This window comes from Mugil cephalus, chromosome 21, assembly GCF_022458985.1.
Source record: "Mugil cephalus isolate CIBA_MC_2020 chromosome 21, CIBA_Mcephalus_1.1, whole genome shotgun sequence".
Classification (NCBI taxonomy): domain Eukaryota; kingdom Metazoa; phylum Chordata; class Actinopteri; order Mugiliformes; family Mugilidae; genus Mugil; species Mugil cephalus.
In genome coordinates this window covers 19,711,564-19,737,101 of record NC_061790.1, presented here as the reverse complement: position 1 = coordinate 19,737,101, position 25,538 = coordinate 19,711,564, and the positions used below count along the sequence as shown (strand labels likewise).

The 25,538-nt window shown below is 39.3% G+C and overlaps 2 protein-coding genes across 7 annotated transcripts in view; one reads left to right on the top strand and one right to left on the bottom strand.

Annotated features, from left to right (window-relative positions):
- Window positions 1–295: 295 nt before the first annotated feature.
- lyrm2 (LYR motif containing 2) lies at window positions 296–3,205 on the top strand. Its single transcript, XM_047574200.1, has 3 exons — window positions 296–461; window positions 2,324–2,464; window positions 2,833–3,205. Exons 1-3 carry the CDS (start codon window positions 417–419, stop codon window positions 2,911–2,913), a joined length of 267 nt encoding a protein of 88 aa, XP_047430156.1. The 5' UTR covers window positions 296–416; the 3' UTR covers window positions 2,914–3,205.
- A 525-nt stretch (window positions 3,206–3,730) lies between these two features.
- Window positions 3,731–25,538, bottom strand: part of ankrd6b (ankyrin repeat domain 6b) — a 38,717-nt gene continuing 16,909 nt past the window's right edge. For 4 of the 6 annotated variants that reach the window (XM_047574196.1, XM_047574197.1, XM_047574198.1 and 1 more), the window contains exons 3-16: window positions 23,624–23,722; window positions 22,505–22,603; window positions 21,970–22,068; window positions 19,723–19,821; window positions 18,499–18,597; window positions 18,085–18,183; window positions 15,549–15,626; window positions 15,046–15,150; window positions 12,145–12,258; window positions 11,843–12,013; window positions 9,309–9,461; window positions 8,509–8,622; window positions 6,075–6,372; window positions 3,731–4,889 (exon numbers count right to left, since the gene is read on the bottom strand). In XM_047574196.1, the coding sequence (XP_047430152.1) occupies window positions 4,288–4,889; window positions 6,075–6,372; window positions 8,509–8,622; window positions 9,309–9,461; window positions 11,843–12,013; window positions 12,145–12,258; window positions 15,046–15,150; window positions 15,549–15,626; window positions 18,085–18,183; window positions 18,499–18,597; window positions 19,723–19,821; window positions 21,970–22,068; window positions 22,505–22,603; window positions 23,624–23,722 (2,229 nt within the window). In that variant the 3' untranslated portion in view covers window positions 3,731–4,287. Of the gene's footprint in view, window positions 4,890–6,074; window positions 6,373–8,508; window positions 8,623–9,308; window positions 9,462–11,842; window positions 12,014–12,144; window positions 12,259–15,045; window positions 15,151–15,548; window positions 15,627–18,084; window positions 18,184–18,498; window positions 18,598–19,722; window positions 19,822–21,969; window positions 22,069–22,504; window positions 22,604–23,158; window positions 23,599–23,623; window positions 23,723–25,538 lie in introns of those variants that run through there. The other 2 variants (XM_047574195.1, XM_047574194.1) reach the window with 2 other exon arrangements.

The window sequence follows — 25,538 nt, the reverse complement described above, 5'->3', positions numbered from 1 at the left end:
TAATAACTGACTGCTGTTATCTTCCGCTCCGCCAGGGGGAGACAAACAACCATTTGGCCAGAGCATAAGGCTCCACATTTTCCGCTAGTAGCCATTGTTGCCAAGTCTGATTATAAGCGACTTTGTGCTTGTTTTTCTGTAAAGTTGCTTACGCATACTGGTAGTCGCGAGACGCGTTTTGGGGACTTATTTCTAAAGTGTAGTTGCTTATTTAGGCTTGACAAAAGTCCGTAGTTCAAGTCGCTTGTTTTGGATTTGTTTTCACAGGCCTGGTTGCTCGCTTGTCTCATGAGATCTGGCAACATTGCTAGTAGCGTCACACAACATCCGCTGCTGAGGCTCTTGGGTCAGATTCTGGTCAGGTTGTGTCCTGTGGTTGTGTCACAGTCAGTCAGAGCACAAACTATGGTTCAGAGATGACAGTTACAAGGCTACCGTCTGCAGCGCTGTCTCTAAAACAGGTAAGGACAGGTGTTTGTCGCTAAAAGCTGACATCCGTCTCCTGCGCCCCAGGTGTTAGCTCGGTAGCTAGTCGCAAGATAGCCATAGTTAGTTTCCTCAGTAGATGGCAGTGAATAAATGGTCCAATGAATATTGGCGATTGACTTAGATGGAATGAAAATTTAAATGTCTTGGTGCACGGGAGTACACCAATATACCGACAGCAGTCAATAGCAATAAACAATATAAACTATAAGGAACTGTTACATATTTATTTTCCCCACAGTGTCAATAGAGGTAGGGGTCATATTTTTAATTGCAAACAGAGACAACTGCAGGGATATTGGAAGTTGATAAATATCCCTGGAGGTTGTGACAGTTGTGCTAGGTTTCTCCAACAAATACATGTAAATATTAGACCACTTGCTAAGGTCATTTTCCCATTCAGTAGCTGTACACGGATCTAGCCAGTTGCCATTTGTTCAAGTGAGATTTTTAAAGTTACGCGATCTCTCCTGGATAATGTGCTGGCGGCGCTTGACAGGCCATTATGCGCGCTCAGCTGTCATTGTTTACGAATAGTAAACGAGTCTATGATTCAATAATAAATAGATACGTTTTAGTAACTCATTAAAGGCCAGCTCGTTGGTGGTAACGATGCTACACGGGTCCACATTAAAAGAACTGCAGCATTCATTACTGCCCACGAGCAGTTCTAAAACACATGAAACATCCAACCATCGATCTATCGATCGTAGATGCACCTTTACAGTTAATCAAGAGTTAATTATAAAGCCAAAGGACACGGATACAGATCCGTTTAGAAGTGTTCTGGAGACCTCCGAAAAGGAGTTTTTGTTGTTGTTCATGAGGATGGAAAATGTTACACAACCTTGTCTACAGGGTTTGGAGTCCACAAATCCACAGTCCACAAATTTGGTGAATAAATGGAAAAGGTTTGAGATGACTGTTACCCACCAACACCTCACAACTGCACTGCTGTCACTGGAGATGTGAGATTGCTGTTACTGCTGCACCAGATACTGAAAACAAGGAGTCAAATAAAATTGCAACAGATAGATATGTACAAATATATTTTTTTCTCACATACATAAATAAATAAATATTATTTTGTCTGTTGTTTCTGTTTCTAATGTTTTGAGATATGTAGAAAGCTGAAGACCACAACTTCAACTTTTAAGTGCTCCTGTAATGTAACGTAGTGTAATGGATCATACGGCTTTACATTATATTAACTGTCTAGACGATTTACTTAAGATGAGAAATGTAATTCTAGTTAATGTACACTTTCTGAATCTTCTCCCCTGGCTTTCACCAGAGGCACATTCAGCTACCTCTGTTGTCCCTCTTTAGATGGAGGTGACCTGATAACGCTTTGGCAGTTATCTACACTACCAGTCAAAAGTTTGGACACAGCTTCTGATTTAATGGCTTTTCTTTATTTTCATGACTATTTACATTGTAGATTCTCACTGAAGACATCAAAACTAAACTATGAATAAACACATATGGAACTATTTAGTAAACAGCAAAGTGTGAAATAATTCAAAACATGTTCCATGTTTTAGGTTATTCAAAATAACCACCCTTTCCTTCGATTGCTGCTTTGCACAGTCTTGACATTCTCTTGATGAGCTTCATGAGGTAGTCACCTGAAATGGTTTTAAAGAAAAAACATTCAATCGGAAGCTTTGTCCAGACTTTTGACTGGTAGTGCATAAGGCTCCCCTCACAAACCCCTACAGAAATTATTAGTCTTCAGGATTATGTTTTGCTTGCTAAACTTGGAAGTAATGTATTACTTCACACAATGCATTTTTCAAAAGCAGATCTGTGTCCTGATTGTTGAATTGTTTCTCAGTTTTTACAGAGGCAAAGGGTTTTAGGGATTTACAGGAACATGCTGAGGGCCATACGGCAGGTACCGGACGAGGCAGACAGAAAGTACTTGAGAGACTGGGCCCGAGATGAGTTCAAGAGGAATAAGAATGCCACAGAGCAGGTACAAGGATAATATTGATGTACTCACTTTGTGTTACATGACTAGGTCACCTGGACACCCACTGCATGTCTGCTGGAAACAGAGACCACACCCAGCATAATGTTTAGAATACACAGAAAAAAAGTCAAACCCTGCTGTGTTGAGACATTTTGAGTTCCATGCACCTCTCTGGTATATACAACTTTTATGTTTAATTTGAGCGTTCAGCTGCATCTTTAGTGGATGAATTTGGTCAGATAAACATGATTTATGATAGAAGTCCCTGAAAACCTTAGATGATATCCTGCTTGTGTGATGACATTGTAATAATTTTCCAGCATCTTAGGTTTGGCTCACAACTGCTGCGATTCCTCTTCTCGTTTGTTCAGGATGCTATCCGCATGATGATAACGCAAGCTAACAATCATCTGGAGGAGCTGCAGAAGTCCCTGGCACTGGCCAAAAGTTAACCAGCACAAGCTCCTGGAGGTCCAGCTCTACACTTTCCTGGGCTAGTTTTCAGTGGAGACCACCCCATGGTCTGTTTTACTGTAACTGACTGACTGAGGGCCCTTATGGAGAAAAGGAAGCGTCTCAGTGATATGACAAGTCTCTGGCTGGGCTCCACGATGGACGGATAGATGGATGGATGAAACAGACATGAAGACATCACCCTCCATCTTGTGTGGTACAGTGGTGAGGACGGAGGGCTCACGTGTTGGAAAATGCATATATTATATATAATAAAGAAGAACTACTGAATCCACAGACACAAAATGAGCATTTTTTTCACATAAAATTTTTTGTGACAACACCACACACAGTGCATCAGTCATATCCATAACAACTATAGTGACTATAGTAAAAAGAGAATAATACAGTAATATTACTGTAATAGCTTTCTTCATGCAAAATGTTCAGAGTTACACCTTGAATGTTAGGACTGTTCTTTACAAATACACAGGACTGGCAGGGGATTAGCTGTCTAGAATCAGAGCTAGATTTATACAGTGTTGACAAATGGGATAAACGGGTACATGTTTCCTTGATTTCTGGTGAAATCCAGTATTGCTTCACCTTAATCTGCCCATTTCTGCTGACTGTAAACACTTCCCCATACTGACTAAGATACAGTTAACCTCAAATCTGTTGATTAATCATGCACTTATAGTCTGTTTCATTGGAATGATTTCAGCCATGTGTTATGTCAAGATAAGGGATTTACAAATGTAGCTGGAGTGAAAGGAATGAACTATGCATCTTGAATGCTATTTAGCGTCATTTGAGAACATTTAAAAAATTTTAATGAAAAAAATATATTTAAACATTGTACAAGTCTGATTATTGGAGCTGTGCATAATTCCGCATCCGTACATATATACCATTCAGAAACATCAGCAGTCAAATAAAATCCTTCAGCAGGGTTTCACATACAGTGTTAGTTAAGCTTGTTCCCCACAGGGCTGATTCCAGCATACAGATACCAACACAGAGCTTATTATGCTGTGATCCTCTCCATTGGACAGCTGTCATTATAATCTACAGTGTACTCACAGTATTTATGAAAGACATAGCTCATGGGGTTAATATTTAGGGTCTGGTTAGTTTACACTTCACTATTAATGCGTGATGGTGTATCCTTTAAATCACACCTCTAGCTTTACATTCCTAGGTTTATTTACAACGTAGTGCCGGAGAGCTGCCTTTGTTACTAAAAAACTCTATGTACACATGTCAACATACCAGGCCAGTGCTACCATGACAACCATCAGGACAGAAAATGTGGATGATTTATTTGAAAAAAACTGTAAAATAGGAGCATGTGTATTCCATTGTGGTATGATTCAGAGGGTGCAGTCATCATGTCTGTTAGTCCTCAGCATCCGCAGTTCATCCTCCAAGTAGGTGATCCTCTCAATCAGAGCAGCTCTATCAGCCTGAGACCTCTGATCGGCCTGCCAGCGAGCCTCCTGTACCTTCCTCTCATACCAGCGTTCCATCTGGGTGGACACCGTCTCAAAGAAGTACTGGGTAACCTCCAGGGCGTGCATGTTGTCCCGCTCCTTGGCAAAGGACGGCTCGCTGGCAAAGGACGGCCCGCTGGCCTGGTCTCCAAAGACTTCTAGTGTTGTGCTCCCTGTAGCCGCCCCTCTGGACTTAGTCCTGCCCTGAGAATGCTTCTTATGGTGTTTGCCTCTGTCGCGGCCACGCTCTCTGTCTCTGAGGCCTCTATCGGTCCTGCTGATACAGCGCTCTGTGGCCGGAGACAGGCTACTGGCTCTGTGGCGGCTTCTCCCACTTGCTTCATACCCATCTGTGTCCATATTCCTCTGGGTGTTAGCGCAGATCACTGGGCGCTCCTTCGGCCGGACCACCTGAACAGATGACAGCGGGCTCTTCACTGCTGCAGGAGAGCTGACATCTGCATTATGAGCCTTATCACCATCTGTTTAGAGTTCAAAAGAGATATGAACATCATTCAGTACATGGTGACCATTACCCATCCTGCTAATAAGCTTGCTGCATAATACTTTGAATAAACACAACAAAGACCATTTGGTTCGACAAATAAATATGTAGTAACTGCAAAGTAGGCTTCATGAAAATGTGCTCTTGTTAGATTTAGATGAGATGTGAGATACATCTTTAATGAGCATGGAGAAATCCCAAGTGAGACAGCAGCATCCGAACAAGAACAAGAAAACAAAGTCATCTGCATTGGTACTAAATGCCCTGTCCTTCATGACTGCACAAGTGTTCAGTTTGTGTTGAAAGAGCATCAGAATGGTGGTAATCAGTTGAGTCAGCGCTCTCTTGAATTATTTGAAACAAATGCTGAATAACAGAACCTTCTTCAAGCTAAGATTTAGTGCTGACTGTTCGTACTCACTAGTGTATCTAATGAAGAGGCCTGTCAGTGAGTGTTAACCTCTCCTATGAAAATAACAATAGGAATAAAAATAATGAACATGTACACCCAGTGGAGTCATACATCGATCTATATGTGCAGAATCTTTGGTATGTGCAAGCTCTGTATAGAACTATGACTACAGTACACGTGCCGGGGAATTCTATACAGTTTGATTTGGTGTATATTTTAGGTGCAGTCAGTGGAGGTGGGAGGTTTTTGGTAATGTGCTGTGGTGGAGTCTGATGGCTGTTGGCAGGAAAGGAGCATCCTAGGCACTTTGAGGCTCATGGCTGGATAAGTGTGATATGTGGCCTCAAGAAAAGGCCTTCAGAAAAGGACTAAAACCAACCCTCCTGTCTCTTATGCCCAGACCTACTAGGTCTGATTTTGTTTTAAACAGTTCACATATATCTACTGTTATTTTGAAACATTCACAACAGAAGGAAACATTGCATACATTGAGAACTATGCTCCATAATTCAAGAATATATCAGTCTTTGATACATACATAGTACCAGCGAAGTCATTTCAGACTACTTAATTTCACGTTTCCAGTCAGTACCACCTTTTTTCCAGATAAATATATGACATGAAGAATCTTTATTGTTATGAAGCTACTATATGAGTACACGAACAATCTGAGAAAGAACATGAAACTGACTTCATCACTGAATATTTAGCTTTCAAGTCTGGTTTGCTCTTTTTTTTTTGAGTTATTACCTGGAGAGCTCTCTACATGAACCACAAAGTAGTGGTTGGCCGATGTGGCCTCCGCCATGCTAGCTTCTGCCTGGATGGGCTCCAGTAGTGCAGGGCTGTCATGGAGCTCCAGGCACTGGAAGGCGCCCTCCTGTCCAGCAGGCAGCACAGTGAGGTCAGCCCCCTCTGCTTCATTCAGACCCATGACCGTGGAGGAAGAGTGCTGTAGCTTGGTGCCACCGGGGTCCCCCGTGAAGCGAACCTCCATGTTCTGCAGTTTGGAAAGACACCAGTTCTTCAGCTCGCTGACTAGAGATGCCTAAATGCAGGAAACATACAGCCACACAGAGAAGCAACTATCACTGACTGAATTTCCAGCAGTTAAATGATTTCATCATTTCAGTTTAGAAAGAATGTTGATGCCATATTAATCTGTGTAAATGGAACTCCATCCACAGGCATATCACATAACCAGCATCCAATTATGTGCTCCTTGCGTTTATCTTTTCTGTAATCCAGAAGTAAACAACTATTGATCACTGCTGTGCTGTTAAATGAGCTTATACTTATTACTATTCACCCCTCACAATGCTTTTATAAATGGACTCATTGTTAATATAATTTGACTTTTGTGACAAGAATTTACAATAAAAACTATTTTCTGTGAAAGTGAAAACAGATTTCAACAAAGTAATGTCAAATAATTAAAAGTATATCATGTAAAACTGCAAAAACATTCACCCCTTAGAAAGTAAACAAATGTCCAGACAACTGGTACTTTGATATAGTTATAGTTATAGTTATAGTTATAGTTATAGTTATAGTTAGTTAGTGTAGTGTCTGTATTATAAAGACTGGTCAATCAGTATTCCTAGCTATCACTTAAAACAATACGAGCACAAAAGATCAGTTTACTAAAAAGTATGAGTCGGGGGATGGATACAAAAGAATCCAAGTTATTGAAGGAATAACTTTGATAACCCATCAGAAATTTGCCTGACTTGTTTCTATGAGAACCAAGTCAACCAACCATTTGGTTCTTACAGAAACAAGTCAAGCAAGTTTCTGATGCTTTTACCCACAGAGTTTCCTATTTAAACCAATTTCCAACTTCCCACTGTCAATCCCTTAGAACTGAAGAAGCTACTCGGATGAGTCACAAAACATCTTTAAAAAACTCCACAAGTCCAGTTGCCCTTTTAAACAGCTTTTGGATTAACATGCCCTGGAGTCCAGTTAAATTCGTCATTAAGAAAAGAAACATGGCACGTGTGTAAATGTGCCTCTCTGAGTCACCATGCAAGAAGGAAACTAGTAAGAATCCAAGACACCTATGACTACTCTGGAGGAGTTAAATGCTCCAGCAGCTGAGATGGGAGAGGCTATGAACAGAACATCTGTTGAACAGGTTCTTCACCTTTCAAAGCTTCATGGGAGAAAAGAGAAAACAACGTTCGGAAGAAAGATTATAATACTAAATGTCAGCTAGAGTTAACCCAAAGGCATGTGAGAGACTCCAAGGTCAACTTGAAGGCAGTTATTTGGTCTGGAAGACATTTATCACTCTTCACATGACTGAAAGCTATGCAGTTTAGTGAAGACGTGGTAAATATGCAGAGTGTTTCCATGTGCAACCTGACAGAGTTTGCGCAGTTTGGAACCGAGGAAAAGGACTGTGGCCAGATGATATATTTGATATTACTTTATAGATATCTGTACTTTGACAAAGTAAAGAGTGTCTTTTGATTTTTTTTTTTGTCAAAAAAATATTATATTGACCATGATTCCATATATACTTTTTTTTTTTAGTGTTTTTAAGTAGGAGTTCTTCCATAAAAACTTATTGTTGCGTTGTAGCCTGCTACTGTGACTGCTTTCCTGTCTTCTGTGGAGACTCCACCCTTACACTAATCATCCTCAGCCCTTCACCATGCGACCCAGAAACTCATCAAGGATATTCAAATGCAATTTAGAAAAGACAATAAAATTTGGTTAGGAACAAATAAAAAATGTTTCTTCAGTCCTTGATTTTGGATGAAAAAAAATTTGATAATGAATCATCTCATCTTCTACTACTGCTTATCCTCATTAGTGTCACAGGGGTTTCTGGAGCCTATCCCAGCTGTCATCAAGCGAGAGGCGGGGTACACCCTGGACAGGTCACCAGCCTATATCAGGGCTAACACAGAGACAAAAAACCATTCACACTCACACCCACACCTAGGGTCAATTTAGTGTCACCAATTAGCCTAACGAGTATGTCTTTGAATGTTGGAGGAAACTGGAGTACCTGGAGAAACCGACGCAGAAATAGGGAGAACATGCAACTCCACTCACAAATGCCCGAGTCAGACTTCAACCCAGACCTTCTTGCCGGGTAGCATCAGTGCTCACCACAGAATCACTGGTGTCAGACTATAATGATTCAGATTTGCACACTTGTTGCTGGCGTTACCTGTCGTTTCTCTGCCTCCTGCCGCTCCTGCAGGGCCCGCTGCTCAATCCTCTGCAGACACTCGCTCTTCTCTGCTGACACTCTCTCCAACGTCATCTTGTCAAGAGCCCGGATCTGACAGCACATTCAATTTTGGGGGTGAATTTATTATTAAAAACCACAACACAAAATCAAATAAAAGATAACGGTGATGACAGACATTAAAGCTGAACTAATGGCATATTTACTTATTCATTTTCCCCACTACATTTCTTTAATAAAACTTCACATACCGTCCTGTGCTTTATATTAATATGCACGATACAACTCATTAGTTATTTTATCTAATGTACCTGCACCAAAGCACTTTGCATTCTTCTCGAATGGCAGAACCTCTACAGCTAGAACAGTGAGTGACAAAGAAAGATGCACCAGAGAGCCAGCAAATCACACAATAATGTTTTATTTATTCTGAATGGCTCAGTAATTTTTTTTTGTCAGTCAGCTGTATAATGTTCACAATTGTATTCTCTCAGTCAGCAGTGATGCTCAGAGTACATGCATGAACAACTCTTGAATCAGTAGTGTCCTACAGTACTGGGAGAGTGTGTACTATGCATGTGTGTGTGGCTCCAGAGGGAAATTAAGCCAAAGCTGCTGTTTTTAGCTACATTTTAGTTTAGTTTTGATTTAGGGAGACTTCATAGTTTGGGTAAAATAAACATATTTTTGCTTGCATTTCTCCTTGTTGGTGACTTTTCAGAATCCTTTTTTCTGTGGAGCACATGCAGTGAGCTACATTGTGAAAACGTGTATATTACCTGGTGTTTGTTCTTGCGATCCAGCTGCCCCATCTTGCTGTTCATTAGATCTTGGACTGTATGGATCTCTGTCTTCATCTCCTCCTTTGTAGCTTCCAGCTGGTTTTCCAGTTTATTGATGAGAGGCTCACAGCGGCAGCCATTTAAAGGAGCCTGCAACACAGACACTGGTCAGAAGGTGTTTGTCCATTTTTCATGAGGAAACTCTGACATTTTGAAGTAGAAAATGGCAGTGTGTAGTCCAAGTGTTCAATGCATGAAAGACGCTGTAAAGAGGTCAGTAGACCAGGCCTTGTGGAGTCATTCTGGCAGCAAGCAACAGACCAACAGCATATTACTGTCCATCTGTGCTGTGAAGTGTACATCATATCATCACTGCTTCATTTGGTGGCAAAATCTAAGCACACATTATATCCATACAAAACGAATTCCCTACAATTTAACCAGCAACTTGTTTTGTGTCACATCATCAGTAAACACTAGTGACCCAGACTCATGCCTCCATTGCCTTTCTGGAAAAAAAAACAAGCATTAGCTTTAACAATAGTAATCTGTTAAAAAAAGGGCCTGACAGAAAAAGTTCTAACTTTGTTATGAACATTTTAGGAAGTTAAAGTTTCACTTTTGAGTTGTTTCAGAAGATCAAGAAGAACAAAAATGGATGTGGTTATCAGACAAATATAGGAGCTCCACAGACTGTTCTCACTTCAACTGGTTAATTTACTCTTCTTGAACTTATTCTTTGATGCAGTGTTTTATCAGTAGTCAGGGTTTATTGAATATACAGCTTAATGTCACATGATTTGCTTAAGGAGGTTTTACTATCTGTAGAGCATACCAAACCATTACACCCTGGCAACATGGCATTCAGCCAAAGAAGAATAGAACAGCAAAACTCTCTCAAACTCTCTTCAAAAATCTCTTCCTTCATTAATGCTTCAAGACTACAGTATATTAAACTGGACACGCTGAATGACAGTGAAAGTGGCAAGGTATTCCACACACTCCTGACACATAACCTTTGGAAGCCTATAATTGATTGATTCAGGGCTTGAGCATGTCATTTTGGATAAACATGTTTTTCAGTCCTTTTAACACTGAAGAACTACATTTGCTAAAATGTATTTTTAGCTTTCATATACAAAGCCCTTTAGTGCTTCTTTTAGCTCGAGTGAAAATAGCAGCATTTAGCTGCACTTTTTCAAATCAACCCTCAGGTCAATGGTATCCTGGGCATGTGGAAATGTACATTTCTGTAGGAGGAATGTTGTGGGAATGATGACTGTGTTTACAGAATACAAAACACAATAGGAAAATAACAACTGAGTTTCCATATAACTTTTTTTTTTTTTTTTTTTGTTAGTAAATGTTTTTTTCTTAGGTAGAGCTTGAACTTGCATTTAATGGACTTATTTCATTGACAATGCAGGCAAGGCTCCTGCACAGGATGGGTTTCCTGCTGGATTCATGAAAAATTTCTAGTCAGCTCTGGACCCTTTATTCCTCAGGGGATCAAAAACACAGGTTGCATAAGAGCCCAAATGAATATTGCTGCAAATAAATTACATTTAAAACCAGATAAAGATACAATACTCCCCTCCAGCAATTGCCATCTGTCATTGATCAATGCTGATATCAAAATTATTTCCAAAGCACTAGTGTATAGACGAGAGAAATTAATCTCATCAATAATCCTCAATGACCAAACAGGTTTTATCAGAAGCCGGCAATCTACTAATAACATTAGAAGGCTCCTTAAACTGATCAGCATGTCGCAGCACAGAGACACAGAATCCATTCTTGTATCACTCAATGTTGAAAAAGCCTTTGACAAAGTTAACTGGTCTTTCCTCTTTGCTACCCTCCACAATTTTGGCTTTGTAGAGCCATTTATCCACTGAGTTTCTGTACTGTGGCTACAGTCACCACAAATGGGATCATATCACAAAGCTTCACTCTACAGAGGGGAACCAGACAAGGATGCCCCCTCTCTCTTCTACTATTGGCTATATTCATCGAACCACTCACATCAGCAACATGTCAGAACACCAATATCCATGGTATCCACTCACCTGTTTCTGAACATAAGACCAATTTATACGATGATGATGTTTTTATTTGTAACAACCTCAAATATCATTACAGGAACTATATAACGGTATCTCAAAGTTCTCAGCCCTCTGACTACTCAATCAACTGGTCCAAATCAACAATATTACCAATAACTGACAATGCATGGGATCCTGCAGACCAGAATCGATTTTTGAAAGTCCAATACTCAATCATGTGACTAATCTGCTGCCCCAGCCTTTTGAAACATATTGCTGACAACAAATTAAACATAAGAATTTATTTTCCATAGAACAATATAACACACAAGTATCAAATCATTGTCCCTACCAAACACAAAGAGTTTAATTGGTTTACAAATAACTGAATTCTGTTTTTATTTACTATTATAGAGCTCTACCATAAAATAAAGAATGTAAGACAACAGGAACAGTCATTTTGATTGAACATGGGAGAATCCTTACCTGCATGATCTTGCCATCCTTGCCACGGTAAAGTGTGTAGAGCTGATAGGCTTTATAGTTGTGAGGAGGGATGGATCCATGAGGGGAGGCTCCATGCAGTTTACCTTTCCTCCTGTGGAAGGCTTCACTGTGTCTGGTCTCCCTGCAGCAGAGGGGGTCTGACAAAGAGGGCTGCAACAACAACATCACCTGATCAGCTATTAAATATTCCAGTTTCCATTTGAAGATAGCAGAAGAATGAACATTATAGATATTTAAAGCAGCTACTTCTAGCTTCTCCATATTAAAATCCATTGCCTTACTTTTTCTTTGTCTTTCCTGTTCTTTCCCCTTCTAGTTTTTGACTCTGTCACCTCATTGCGTTTGCAAGCAGCTTGGTCACTGCTTTGCGTGTCATCAGCAGCAGATGCACTTTCCTGCAGGAAAAAATGGGCAGGAAAAGATTTCTTAGAGCTTTTTCCTGTTCCTTTCATTTGAGAAACTGCTGTTTTTGGCACTTCTGTACTTGGTTTATTTTTTCAGCCTTTAAGTGTTTTAATATGTAAAAGAAAGCAAAATTATTTGTAATTTTCAGTGGCTTTTCAAAAACACTACCCAAACAAATAAGTTTTAATTCTTTGTTCATATCTGTGAGGTGCAAAATTATGTAAACCCTTGTTTTCAGTATGTGCTGTGATATGCCAGAAACTAAACATTTCCAGTAACTGCTGATCAATGGTTGACAGCAGCTTGAAGGAATTTTAGTCCATTCCTCAATACGGAACTGTTCAGTTCTTAGATGTTGGTGAGTTTCCTCACATGAACTGATGCTTCAGGTCCTTCCACAACATTTGTATCGGCCGTTCCAAAACAAAAATATATACAACTAAATAGATACAGTCCTGCTCACCATTATTGGCACCCCTTCATTTGGTTTGCATAACCTCTACAATATCTTGTATCTCTATAAATGTACCAAACTTATATCATCAGGATCTTTTAAATAGAGGTCCAAAGTAATTTAACAAAGAAAATGTTTTTTCATCTTACATACTGTTATTTCAAAGAAGAGACAGAAAAAACAGCATGTGCAGCAATGATGGCCCCCTCTTTAATATTTGGTTGCACAGCCTTTGGCAGTGATGACAGCCTCCAAACATTTCTGGTAGCCATCTATAAGCTTCTTGCACTTCTCAGCTGGTATTTTCTCCCACTCTTTCTTTGCAAATTGTTCAAGCTCTTGAACGTTTCCAGGTTTCTTTTCTTCAATGGCAGATTTCAGCTCATACCAAATATTTTCAATCGGATTGGGATTAGGACTCATTGCTGGCCATTTTAAAACAGTCCATTTTTTCCTCTTCAACCATTCCTGCGTGCTTTTGGGTGTGTGCTTTGGGTCTTTGTCTTACTGGAGGACCCATGATCTTCGACTCAAACCAAGTTTTCTTACACTGGGTAGGACATTTCGCTCTATAATCTCTTGATAATTCTCTGATTTCATGAGTGCTGTGATACAGTCAAGGCCTCCAGTACCAGATGCAGCAAAGCAGCTTCACAGCATTATGGGTCCTCCACCATGCTTAACTGTTAGTAGGGTGTTCTTTTCTTTGTCGGCTTCATTGCACCGTCTGTAAACACACTGTTGGTGTGCATTGCCAAAAAGCTCTATTTTTGTTTCATCTGTCCACAGAACATTCCCATAAGGATTGTGGTTTGTCCAGGTCCTCTTTGGCAAAGATTGGTCGTTCCTTTTTATACGTTTTCCTCAGTGATGGTGTCTTCCTTGGCCTTCGCCCACGAAGCCCTGTTTGGTTTAGTGTGCGACATATGGTACTTGTTGAAACCATGATTCCAGACTGTTCTAGGTTGGCCTTAGGAACCTGTGGATGTTTGACGTGGTGTTTCTTCCACCATTCGCACCAACATTCAAAGACTTCTCTGATCAATTTTTCTCTTCCCCTCACGTCCAGGGAGGTTCTTGACAGTTCCATGCATGGCAAACTTCTTAATAACATTACGCACTGTTGAAACAGGGATACCAAGGTCTTTGGAGATGGTCTTATATCCTTTGGAGGTCTTGTGTTTGCTAATTATCACACTTCTGATTTCCTCAGACAGCTCCTTTGTGACAAATGAACAGGGGATAACAGATGGCTTTTTAAAACACAGAAGTTATCATTCATTGGCTAATTCATGTCACATGGGCACAAGCAATTTATCACAGGTGATTCTCATTTTTGATTTACCACAGGTGAGTTATGTGTTTCCATACTGATTTTTAGCAAAGGGTGCCAATACCAGTGACACAGCAAGCTTTAAGTTTTTCTATTTTTTCCTCCCATTGTTTATTGTTTTAAATTGTTGTTTATCATTTGCTCTTTTGTATCAAACACGAGTTCTCTGTAGAAAAGAAATGTTTCACATGATTGATTTTTTTCAGACGATATTCCACATTATGTATTTAAACATCATGGGTGCCAATAATGGTGAGCAGGACTGTATACGAACTGTGTAGTGACAGTTGAATAAAATCGCAATTGTTGTCGAACATACATTAATTCTTATTAGTAGATAATTAATAATATAAATATTAGTACATTCAAATCAATGAAGTAGTAATTATCTGTATGAAAACTGGACTTCCCTGAGTTTGTTGAAGTTTCACATCAAAGCCTTCTTCAGTTTTAAACACACTGCTAGGAGTCAGGCATTTAACTTCTTATGAGTTATTGAAATGGTTTTGTTTCTCTGATGTATAGTACATATGGATTCCTTAGTACAGTGAACACACAGACACTACATTACACTTCGTATGGTTGTCTGTTTTATTTTTAGGGTGTGTACTGGGCTTGAAGTGGTCATAACTGTGGTGTTTGTTGAGGATCCTCCTGGTTCTCATGTTACTTCTGCAACATAAGGAGTAACAATGCGCATGAGTTGACTGTGTGTGTAATAATGGGGTATCATGGGAAGTCATTTTGGATATTTATTTTCTGTCAAATCAGCTTGAATTTACCTCAGTCCAGTTAGGTATATAGCTGGTTCTGCTTGTACTTATTCGTACCATTTCTGTTTTTTGTCTGCATATGTCTAAATAGTTAAACACCACATGATGTCAACATTATATGAGATTGATGCAGTTATATGCTATGCCTTCCATTTCTGTACTTGTGCCTGTTTAAAATTTAAACACAGATTCTTTGACACAGCAGCCCAGCATTTACCTTACAGGGTAACATCTCATCTCTGGGCACAGACTGAGCTCTACCCTCTGCCTTCAACTTGTCTCTCCTCTTCCTCACATTCCTTCCACGTACAAAACTCTGCACCTGAACACATCCAAACACAGGAGACAATAAGGAATTAGCGAATTAAACTAGAACACGATCACCTCGTTCTCGTCACATAATGCTGTATGAAAGGCTTTTGCAAAATAATACAAACTGTATTAACTTTATAAAAAACAAGGAAAGAACCCTGAATATTACACAATTTACGCTATAAAAAGCAGACTTGGGTTAAGAGCCTTTGACAGACTTTAACTGAAGAAGTTACTTTGATGAGTGACCGAATGTCTTGAAGACACTCTGAAAGTCTAGTTACCCTTGCTTCAGCATTTCATGTATATAGCCTTTAACAGACTCTAAGTTTGAATGTTATCTGTAAGTATGTGTTTTGATTGAGTAGTCCTGTGCTAGTCAGACATGGAGTTACTGAAATACTTTACCTGGGGAGCTTTAGTCAGAAGAAGAGCCACATCTGGGTTGTTGTGTTCTCTGGCAAGGTCCAAAGCTGTTTGACCAGTCTGCAGAAACCAAGTCAAGACAGAGAAAATGGTGCTCAGAATATGCTGTTTAAGCCCTGCAATCTACCAATTAAAATTTAAAAACATTCAGATTATATACATTTTAAAACTAACAAAGGCGCTAATGTGCATTTGTGTCCATAACATGAATATTAGGATTTGATCCATTGAGATAAATTGTTGCCAGCACCTTTTTTTCAAGATGGGTGCTGTTTAACCACTATAGAAGGAGATGATCTGAGATTTTGAGATAATTCAAGTGAAAGTACTCCAGAATTTAAGTCTGATGCTTGCATGTACAGTGGTGGAAAAAAAGTTTTTGGACACCCCATGCATTTGTGAAATATTGCATTAAGAATCACTCTTAGGTCTCCAAGTGCAATTTCTTTTAGTATAATCACAGACAAAATACTAAACAAATCCTAAAACAGAAATTAAAAACTTTAAATTGACTGGTTCCTTAAAAATACAGAAGAATTTTTGAGTATTGGGTCATTTTGGTACCAGTGATCCACCAATGAAGGCCACGCTTTTTATTAAAAGACACATTTGTCTGTTGCTTCGTATCTATATTAAGTCAGAACATTTGAAAGTTCTTCAGAGACAAAAATGGCACAAATAGCACTTCTGGCCCATTCTCACCCCACTCTTCATAAGACTCACCACTGAAATAAAACAAAGCCACCACCAACCATGAATACAGCATACAAAATTTTATACACAGCACCTTCAACTTCCCAACCATTCACACATCACAGGGGGACTAGGCAAGGATTCCCACTCTTTCCCTTCTTATTTACAATATTAATTGAACCCCTAGCCACAGCCATACGCCAAAACACCACCATCAAAGGACTCCAATCACAGAACATACAAAGTCAGTCTTTATGCCGATGACATCCTCTTTCTACAAAACTCCCACACATCCCTTCATGAGACAATTAAAACCACTGAATCATTTTCTGAGATCTCTGATTACTCCATTAACTGGCAAAAATCCTCAGTTCTCCCACTATACAGCAACAAAGACTTCCCATTCCAATATACACGAATCACATCACATATCTGGGTATCAACATTTCCTCCAGGCTATCAGAGTGGCTCAGTCTAAATTACACAGCATTACTGAAATGAGTATTTGACAGTCTCTTCCGCTGGATAGACCTACCGCTCTCATTATTAGGCTGCATAGCATTGATGAAAATGACAATACTCCCGAAAATTACTTACCGTTTTACAACGATCCCATCTCAACCAAGCATATCATGATTCAAATTACTGAATTTGATTATAACAAGATTTTAAAACAAAAATGCCAAGAATCGAGCACACAACCTTACAGAAACCACAAACACACAAAGGACTTACAGCACCAAATTTTTATAACTATTACCTGGCAAACCAACTCCAACACATACTTAAATGGATCCACCTTCATCAATCAGACAGTACTTGGCTGGACATAGAACAGGTAATTTGCAGTAACATCACTATCTCAGATCTCCCCTTCCTCAGTCAGACAATTAAGCAACATCAATGTTTCAAAACTTCAACAATATCAGCAACTCTGACAGCCTGGTGGAAATTCATTCAAGTCACAAACTCTACATTGGGTCCCTCCAAATTCACACCACTCTGGAATAATCCTGACTTTCTCAGGAATAAAAAAAAAAAAAAAAAAAAAACACTTCACCTCCCCACATGGTCACAAAAAGGCATACCACACTAACAGTATAACACATAATCCATAACAACACACTGGTCCCATAAACTCACTTGGTCCAGGAGTACAGCATCAGGAGCAACCAGTTCTTGGAATAACTTCAACTTAAATCATCAATTCAAGCAAAATACTATATCAAAACCATTAACTTAGATCTACCCCGACCAACTTCAAACCTAACATCCATCCAAAAAATAAAGTTCTTTCAAAAATATACCACATTATTTTACAATCCGACACAGGCCAGTCCCCAGTGGGTTGGCAGGGGCCCGAGACACCCATAAAAATATATCAGCCTCATTATAGATCTCCCATCCACTCCTTCATTATTATTCTGATTATTATTGGAATAATTCTATATATAATATAGAATTATATATATATTCATTATACTATGACTGTTTACTGAATGTGGCCACTATATTGGTCTAAAAAGATCATGTGACAGTCGTTTTACTACTTTCTTATTGCACTCAGAACAAACTAGTCCTCAATTAAAACACTGATTGCAAAATAAATAGGTTCGTACTGAGTTCGAACGTAAAAGTTTTCCTTTTGTAATCCCGCAGTTTTTTTTTATAGTAGATAAAAAGTAGGTAATAAGTATGTAGATGACAGAGGTGGGAAGGAGATGAAACGAAAACTGGGTTCAACCTGTGACCTACAGTGTCAAGGTATTGATTTGTCGGCAGAGCACACTTTGGGGACATGACCATGTAGAGCATATTCACTCACATTGTTGCAGATGTGACCATCTGCCCCAGCCTCCAGCAGCAAACGTACAGTCTTCTTATGATTCAGACTAGCTGCAACGTGTAGCGGAGTGTCCCCAGCCTGCAGGGTCACAGAACAAGACTATGGTCAGAGTGGGTATTAAAAACATCTGATTATTGCACAGATACTCATGTGTACTGTGGAAAACACATTTTAAATGCAAACACAATTTATAGCATCAAACTAAATTTGGTTTAATAAAAGAGGAATGATGTAAATAAAGCTTAAAAACGTGGCACAACAAGACAAGTTCTGATGAAGCAATATTTAAAATACGAGTGACTGAACTCATATTGATATTGGTAAAATAAGTTCTCAATGTTCACATCAAAGTAGTCTGTACTGGATAAAGCTACGAGACAATCAACACGTTACCTGGTTCTTCTCTGACACAGAGCAAAAGGCTCCCAGTAGGATGCGGATCATAGCCACATGGTTGTAGCGAGCTGCTACATGCAGACACGTATCCCCTGCCTAAAAGAATATATTCCTGATCAGTAATTTTACAAGAAATCATAAAGCACTCGGGTCAAAATTAAATGTTGGCACAAAGTATCAAATCTTTTAAAGAACATAATTGTAATACTTGTGTATTGGAAAGGGGAAATAAAGTTGGGGTAAAACTGATTGCAGACGAACACTAATTCAGTTCAGCACATTGAAAAAATATCATCATGATAATTTTATGCTTAACCAGTTGTCCCCATCAAATTAGGAAAAGTCATCAAATATGAAGCAAAACAACAAAAGTCAACTGTTATTTTTTGAATGATGAAGACTGAATGGGGTCAAATTGACCCCAAGGATAACAGGAGGGTTAAAATAATTGATGACCAAGCTGTATATAAAGACATTCTGTGTTTGCCTATCCACCTGTATACACACCGATCAGCCACAACATTCTGACCATGACAGGAGAAGTAAATATAATTGACTATCTTGTGACAACTTAATGTTCTGCTAGGAAACTTTTGGACCTGGTATTCATGTGGACGTTACTTAGACATGTAGTACCCCCCGAGACCAGACCAATCACCCCAGCCCCACAGTATTGACACTCCTTGATGGCAGTAGCCATCCCCAGCACAACACAATCTGACACAGACACAAAATCAAGTATCTGTGGGATGGTCCACAGAGGCCTCTCACCTCCACTCAAAGTCTGCCACTAACACCGTCAGAAACCCCATGTCCATTCTCTGATAAGTCACAAGTGTCTTCATTCATCTAATTTGTTTACTACTGATGTGGTTTTAATTGTAGTTTTAATAGTAATTCAGAAGGATTCAACAGTACTCACTGGCTACTTATTGAAAGCGAGTGAAACTTTCAACAATCTAGCTGTCTAAGGCTGTCTACTGCTAAGACAATAAATCAAACAACAATAAACACAGACAAACAAACAAAAACATGTAAAGTGATATTCTGGCTACACAGTTACCCGGAAGCACCTCAAATTTATTCACATCAACCCAGTGTTGCTGCCAGTGTAACATTCTGAAAACCAAGTGGCACTGTGAATAACAACACACTGGCTCTGCATCCATCTCACTAAGTCTGGATAGTGGAAGCTCCACCAAAGCTCTGCTGGAGACTTACATTGTTCTTGCTGTCTGGCCTGGATCCTCCCAGGAGAAGAACCTTGGAGCTCTGGGTGTGACCATTCTGACACGCAAGGTGGAGAGCTGTGTTACCTGCCTGGAAACAAGAAGGTGTCAGGGGAATGTTAAGCATTTGCTTGCATCATACATATATCAAGGATGTGTGATGTGGATCACATTACTGCAGCAAAGAAAATTATGTAGAGGAAAAGATGGTGTAGATAAAATTAAAGAGGGAGGCAATGAAGAAGCCAGAACAAGAACTGTGAGATGGTCCAGATAAGAGGAAAAATGGAGATTACACAGAAACAGAAAAAGAGAAAAGAAAGACAGAGAAAAAATGTCAAAGAAAAAGAGAAGCAAGGTATTCTTGAGGATGATAAGTGGAAGCATAATATCAGTTAATACTGAAAACCTCAATTGGAGTAAGGATTTTAACAGTCTGGAGTGGTTTTGTGCTCTAATTAATTACCATGTTTCTGCTCTGACAAGTCAGATATAGTCTAAATAGAAAACATTAGCTGTCTAACACTAGCTGTCTGACAATGCTGCAAGCAGGTAGAAGGAAAAATGTCTTCTGTTTTGTAGCCAAAAGGTGAGTTAGTGTAATGTCTCAGAGGACACCTTTGAGTGATCTGATCTCAAACAAAATTTGGAGGTAGTCTGGGCTACATTTGACTATATTCCTTTGGTATTGTGAACATATCTATTTTTAGTGAGATACAGTTGCAAGAAAAAGTATGTGAACCCTTTGGGATTACTTGGATTTCTCCATAAAATGGTCATGTGTTCTGACCTTCATCTAAGTCACAACAATTGACAAACACAATACCGCACAAAAAAGTATATGTTTTCATATACCTATTGAACACATCATGTAAACATTCACTGCACGGGGTGGAAAAAATATGTGAACCTAGGACTGGGCGGTATGACCAAAAATGTATATAATGGTATTTTTCAAAATTCTGATGGTATCACAGTTTTTTATCATGCATATCATATGTTCACAACAATTTCTACTGGGTGACAGAGGAGTTAATGCAGTAGATTGACTAAGGATGGACTATTTTAGTGTGATGCTGAGTAAATATTGTGGAACACTAAAGAGATAAAAAAAGAGATAAAAAAGAAAAAAGAGACCATCTTGATAACATTAAATGTTATGAAGAAACACTTACAGTGTAATTTATTTTGTCATATTTATTCATATTTAAACATAATAGTAGCACGGCCAGCTACTCTAATAGCTGTAGTCTGTAACATAGCATTTTTTTCCTCATTCATAAAGCTAAAATTGGGGACACTTTCAGGGACAGCCATATAGACCAAATTTCCTCCTGACTGTTGAGCAGGTCTGATCTGCAACTACAGAGAAGGTTTGGTTGAGGTTACTGCTGCCAAAGGAGGGTAAATCAGTTACAGACCTGTGGAGCTCCATAAACTGCATCTGCCCCAGTCATCATGGCCTCCTCCAGTTGTCCACTCCTACCTAGATGAACAATTCACCAACCTGCCCATGATTCCTGTTATACTCACAAACTGTCACAGATCATCAGCTATGTGTTATATTACTAGATCCTACATGTTTCCTTCAGCTTGATGTATGTATCTATGACAGAAGTGTGTTTATCTTGTTTCTCCTGCTCTTCTTTTCTCTCTATCTTCTCTGTTTCTACCCGGCTGGCCTTCAGCAGATGGGTCCCTCCATATGAGCTGGGTTCTGCTCAAGGTTTCTTCCTGCTAAAAGGGAGTTTTTCCTTGACACCGTCGCCCTCAGGCTTGCTCTGGAGGTTGCAGGCTGGTTTTTGTGAAGCGTCTTGAGACGATTGGTATTGTTATTGGCGCTATATAAATAAAACTGAATTGAATTGAATTGAACTAAATCCAAAGGTTCACATACTTTTTCCACCTTGTACTGTGAATGTTTACACGTTGTGTTCAATAAAAACATGAAAATATAAGTATAGTTAAAGCATATAGTTTAAGCAGACTGTGTTTGTCTATTGTTGTGACTTAGATGAAGATCAGAACACATTTTATGACTAATTTATTCAGAAATCCAAGTAATCCCAAAGGCTTCACATGCTTTAGGCTTTTCAACTATACATTTGTCAGAAGACCAAAGTGTTTTTTACTGTGAAAAGTGACACAGTGTTGTTGTAACTGAACTGAGTGTGGTTTTCCTGTATAAGAAATATTTCATGTGTATTAATAAAAGCTTAAAATATTACAGAAGAGTCACCTTGTTTTTGGCGTGAACATTGGCTCCAGCCTTCACCAGTAGTTTGACAGACTGACTGAAACCATGCCAGGACACCTCATGGAGAGCAGTGTTGCCATCCTGTCAGGATAAAAGCCTTAATGTCAGCAGGAATCTTAGATGAAGATATGCTTCAATTTATATTGTCTTCCTTGGGTCTAGGTGTTATGGTGTTATGATGGTATGCTCTGTGTAAGAGTGTGTAGTACTGCTGCTGCCTAGGAGTGTGCATTGTATGGACATAATTATCACTACAATACTAGGGCAGGTGTGCATCCACCATAAAGTGCCTGGAGCTCCATGCTGTGAAACAGATGACTGTTATAAATACAGCTGTGAACAAAAGCGTAGGATTCTAGAAGTCAGGTTAAGACATGTTTTTGGACATGGCTCTGCAGTTAAATACTCAACTACATGCATCCTTGAAACTGAAATTCCCTTTTCCCTTTTCCCTTGACTTATTCTGACAAAGGTCTATGTTACTCATGTGCGCATTTGTTTTTCTTTTGGCCGGCACCTTGTCCTGTCTGTCCAGTGCGCACCCTTCCTGGATGAGTGCACTGATAACGTCGCCATTTCCAACCACAGCAGCCCGGTGCAATGCCGTCTGCTCCCCCTGTCAACGGACACACAGCAGTCTGTTCCATCAAGTGAACACCACTGGAGCACCAATATGGTCTTTCATGACATACATACACACACACACACAAACAAATACAATCAATCATGTTTAACTTCAGTTGGCCCAAAGTTAAAGAAAATACACCAAACATACAAACCTACGTGGTGAACATATACAGGCACCGTTGGTCTGTATACAAAAATGTAATGTTTTTTACAAAACTGTGTGTAAGGACCCATTGTACAGATAGAAAAGGCAAAGTCTGTTTTCTAACAGCCAATCTTACATGAATGGAATGCTTGCACACAGAGCAGTTTAGTAGAGTGACATTTAGCAGGCCAGTTTTGACATGACAGTACTGGAAGAAAAGGGAATCAACAGTGATTTCCATAAGAGGAAAAACAGGAGGTAGAATTGGAGGGTATGTCCATGCTAAATAAGCTCTGAGCCACACGCAGCAGCAGTGGTAAAGTGGAGTGGAGTTACTTCAGGGGAGGAAAGATAGGGGAACAGAATTCTGCTGGCTCAGTAAGAGCAGGTTTGGCTAACCTCGTTCACTCTCCCTGCTCTTCCAGGTTCTTTCCCAGCCCTCTTCCACTTTCTTCTCCCCTCCTCCTCCTTCTCATCCTCCTGTCTCAGTATGCACCTGCGCCCCCCAGTCCTGGAAGATGTTCTGCAGCCTGTTGCAGAGCTCATTGACCACAGAGAGGGAATTTGGCAGTGCCAGAAATCTGAATTGTCACTATCTGTGGGAAATATGGACTTGCATCTTGAAGGCAGGCCCACAAGAGGGCACTCAAGAGGGTCCCATTCAAGGCCACTGGAGGCCATGAGATACAGGTATCTTAGTATTAAAAATTATTTAAAGTTATAAAGGTTATTCCAACTTCAAAGAATTTTCAAGCTAAAAGATGAGCTGCCGCTGGTAATCATCAGTCAGGACTGCAGTGCAAGCTGGTGGATGAATGGTGGAATAATGTCCGCAGCAGCTGAGTGATGGTTCAATCTACTCACGTCGTCCTGAATGTCCAGGTCACAGCCAGCTTTGAGCAGGATACGCACAACCTCAATGTGGCCTTTGTAAGCAGCCAAGTGCAGGGGGCTTCTGCCATACTGTGGACACAAACCACACACACAACACCAGAACACATAAGCAAAAAGACTGTGGTGTATGAAAGTCTGGTTTCATTACTGGAGACAATCTGCTACCAAATACAATGTCAGCCATGAGCCAATGGGAAACAAACAAATCCTTAATCCATGTCAACAATCTGGACAGCTGTTCAGCTGAGTAGGGGATAAACTGAACCGTGTATTCTGTCAATCCATGTGGGTAGTCATTTTAAGAAAAAGGGTACTTAACTTTGGAAAGATTCAAAGTATTCATGTTATTCACGCAAAAAAATAAATATGCTCTAAGTATTTACTTACCTCTTGGGGCATCTAGTCATTCAAGTGGTTTCAGTTTTTACTATATAAATTTCTGGTTTTGCACCAACTAGTGGGAACAACTAGTTTTTTTTTTAGGTTAGAGGTCAAGGTGAAGAGCAAGAATAGAATAGGAATGTAAAGGAACACATAGCATCAGATTAAAATGCTGTAAACATGATGACCATATAGGTAATTTGCTGGCTATATTACATCCAGGTTATAGCACTGAGTATGTATGTATGTATGCGCATATGTGTACAGGTTTAACTCTTCAGTCCCTGGAAATTGTAACTGAAATTGTGACTGAAATTCTAACTTACGGACACTGGTTGTACACACAGATGGCAGGAGGGTGAAGGAGTGTGAAGGTGAAATTGTTCAATTTACAGATTCAGTGAGTTGTTTAAATACAGAAAACAACATCTTTCCTAATTAAGTACTTCGTGATAAAGAGTATCATGAGGCAAATGTTTATGGTTGACCAGGTGTTATTCAGTCATAGATACCATATGAAAATATGTCACATATATGTTTCAATAACAGTTTCAAGTTTATTTAATTTAATAGTTCACTGAAGGATTAATAGACTTCACAAAATAGTCAATAGATTAATATATTAGTCATTTTGGAGACTAAGAAACCAGACAACAATAGATTAATCATTCAAAAGAATTGTCTGTTGCAGCCCTAGTGGACAAAAAGTCTTGTGTTCAATTAACATGGGCTTGACTTGAGTAATGTGTAATAACTGTTGTGCTTAACTATACAAGGCTTGTTGTAATATAACATGCAATTAGGTCCAAGTATTGAATATCATATACTTAGTGTGTCCTGTTTGGACACTGACACAACATACTGAACTTATATGTTAAGTCTAAAATAAATTTTAATTTTAATTTGTATTTACATCAAAATTGGAGGAAAGGCATAAGAATTGCAACCATTTTATACACAGTCCTCTATTTTCAGGGGATCTAATCTAAATGGATGAATGAACATAATAATAAACAGGGTTCCTACACATTTGAAATTTCAAAGTTCCATACTTTTTCCCAGACCTTAATTTCAAGACTTCCCAGTAAAACAAGAAAAAAGAAAGAAAGAAAGAAAGAAAGAAAGAAAGAAAGAAAGAAAGAAAGAAAGAAAGAAAGAAAGAAAGAAAGAAATGACACTGATCAAACAGTGTGTGCTCATCACCTGTCTGTTGAAGCAGCAGTGAAACTGGACAACATCTGTGTGTTCTCAAACAAACATTTGAGCTGTGCTGGCAAGCGCCTTAAAAAACAGATGGATACATTTTTTTTTTGAGTTTTAGTTTGAAACCTGAAATCAAAAAGAATGGCATTCCTCCTAGAGGACGCTTTGTCGGGTCTTTAGCTGCATTTTTGTGGGACTTTCTGCTTTTAGTTTTTGTCCTCAGTAAATGTAACTGAAGTTTGGGTCACATTCAACCAACTGCTTCTATCTCCTGTCACATCATTAATAAACACTACTGACT

Bases quoted from the DNA above. Each gene is read 5' to 3' on its own strand.
- lyrm2 (XM_047574200.1), top strand. From the start codon at position 417: ATGACAGTTACAAGGCTACCGTCTGCAGCGCTGTCTCTAAAACAG. The intron at 462-2,323 runs GTAAGGACAGGT...ATTGTTTCTCAG, and splicing joins CAGCGCTGTCTCTAAAACAG to TTTTTACAGAGGCAAAGGGT. The intron at 2,465-2,832 runs GTACAAGGATAA...TCGTTTGTTCAG, and splicing joins ATAAGAATGCCACAGAGCAG to GATGCTATCCGCATGATGAT.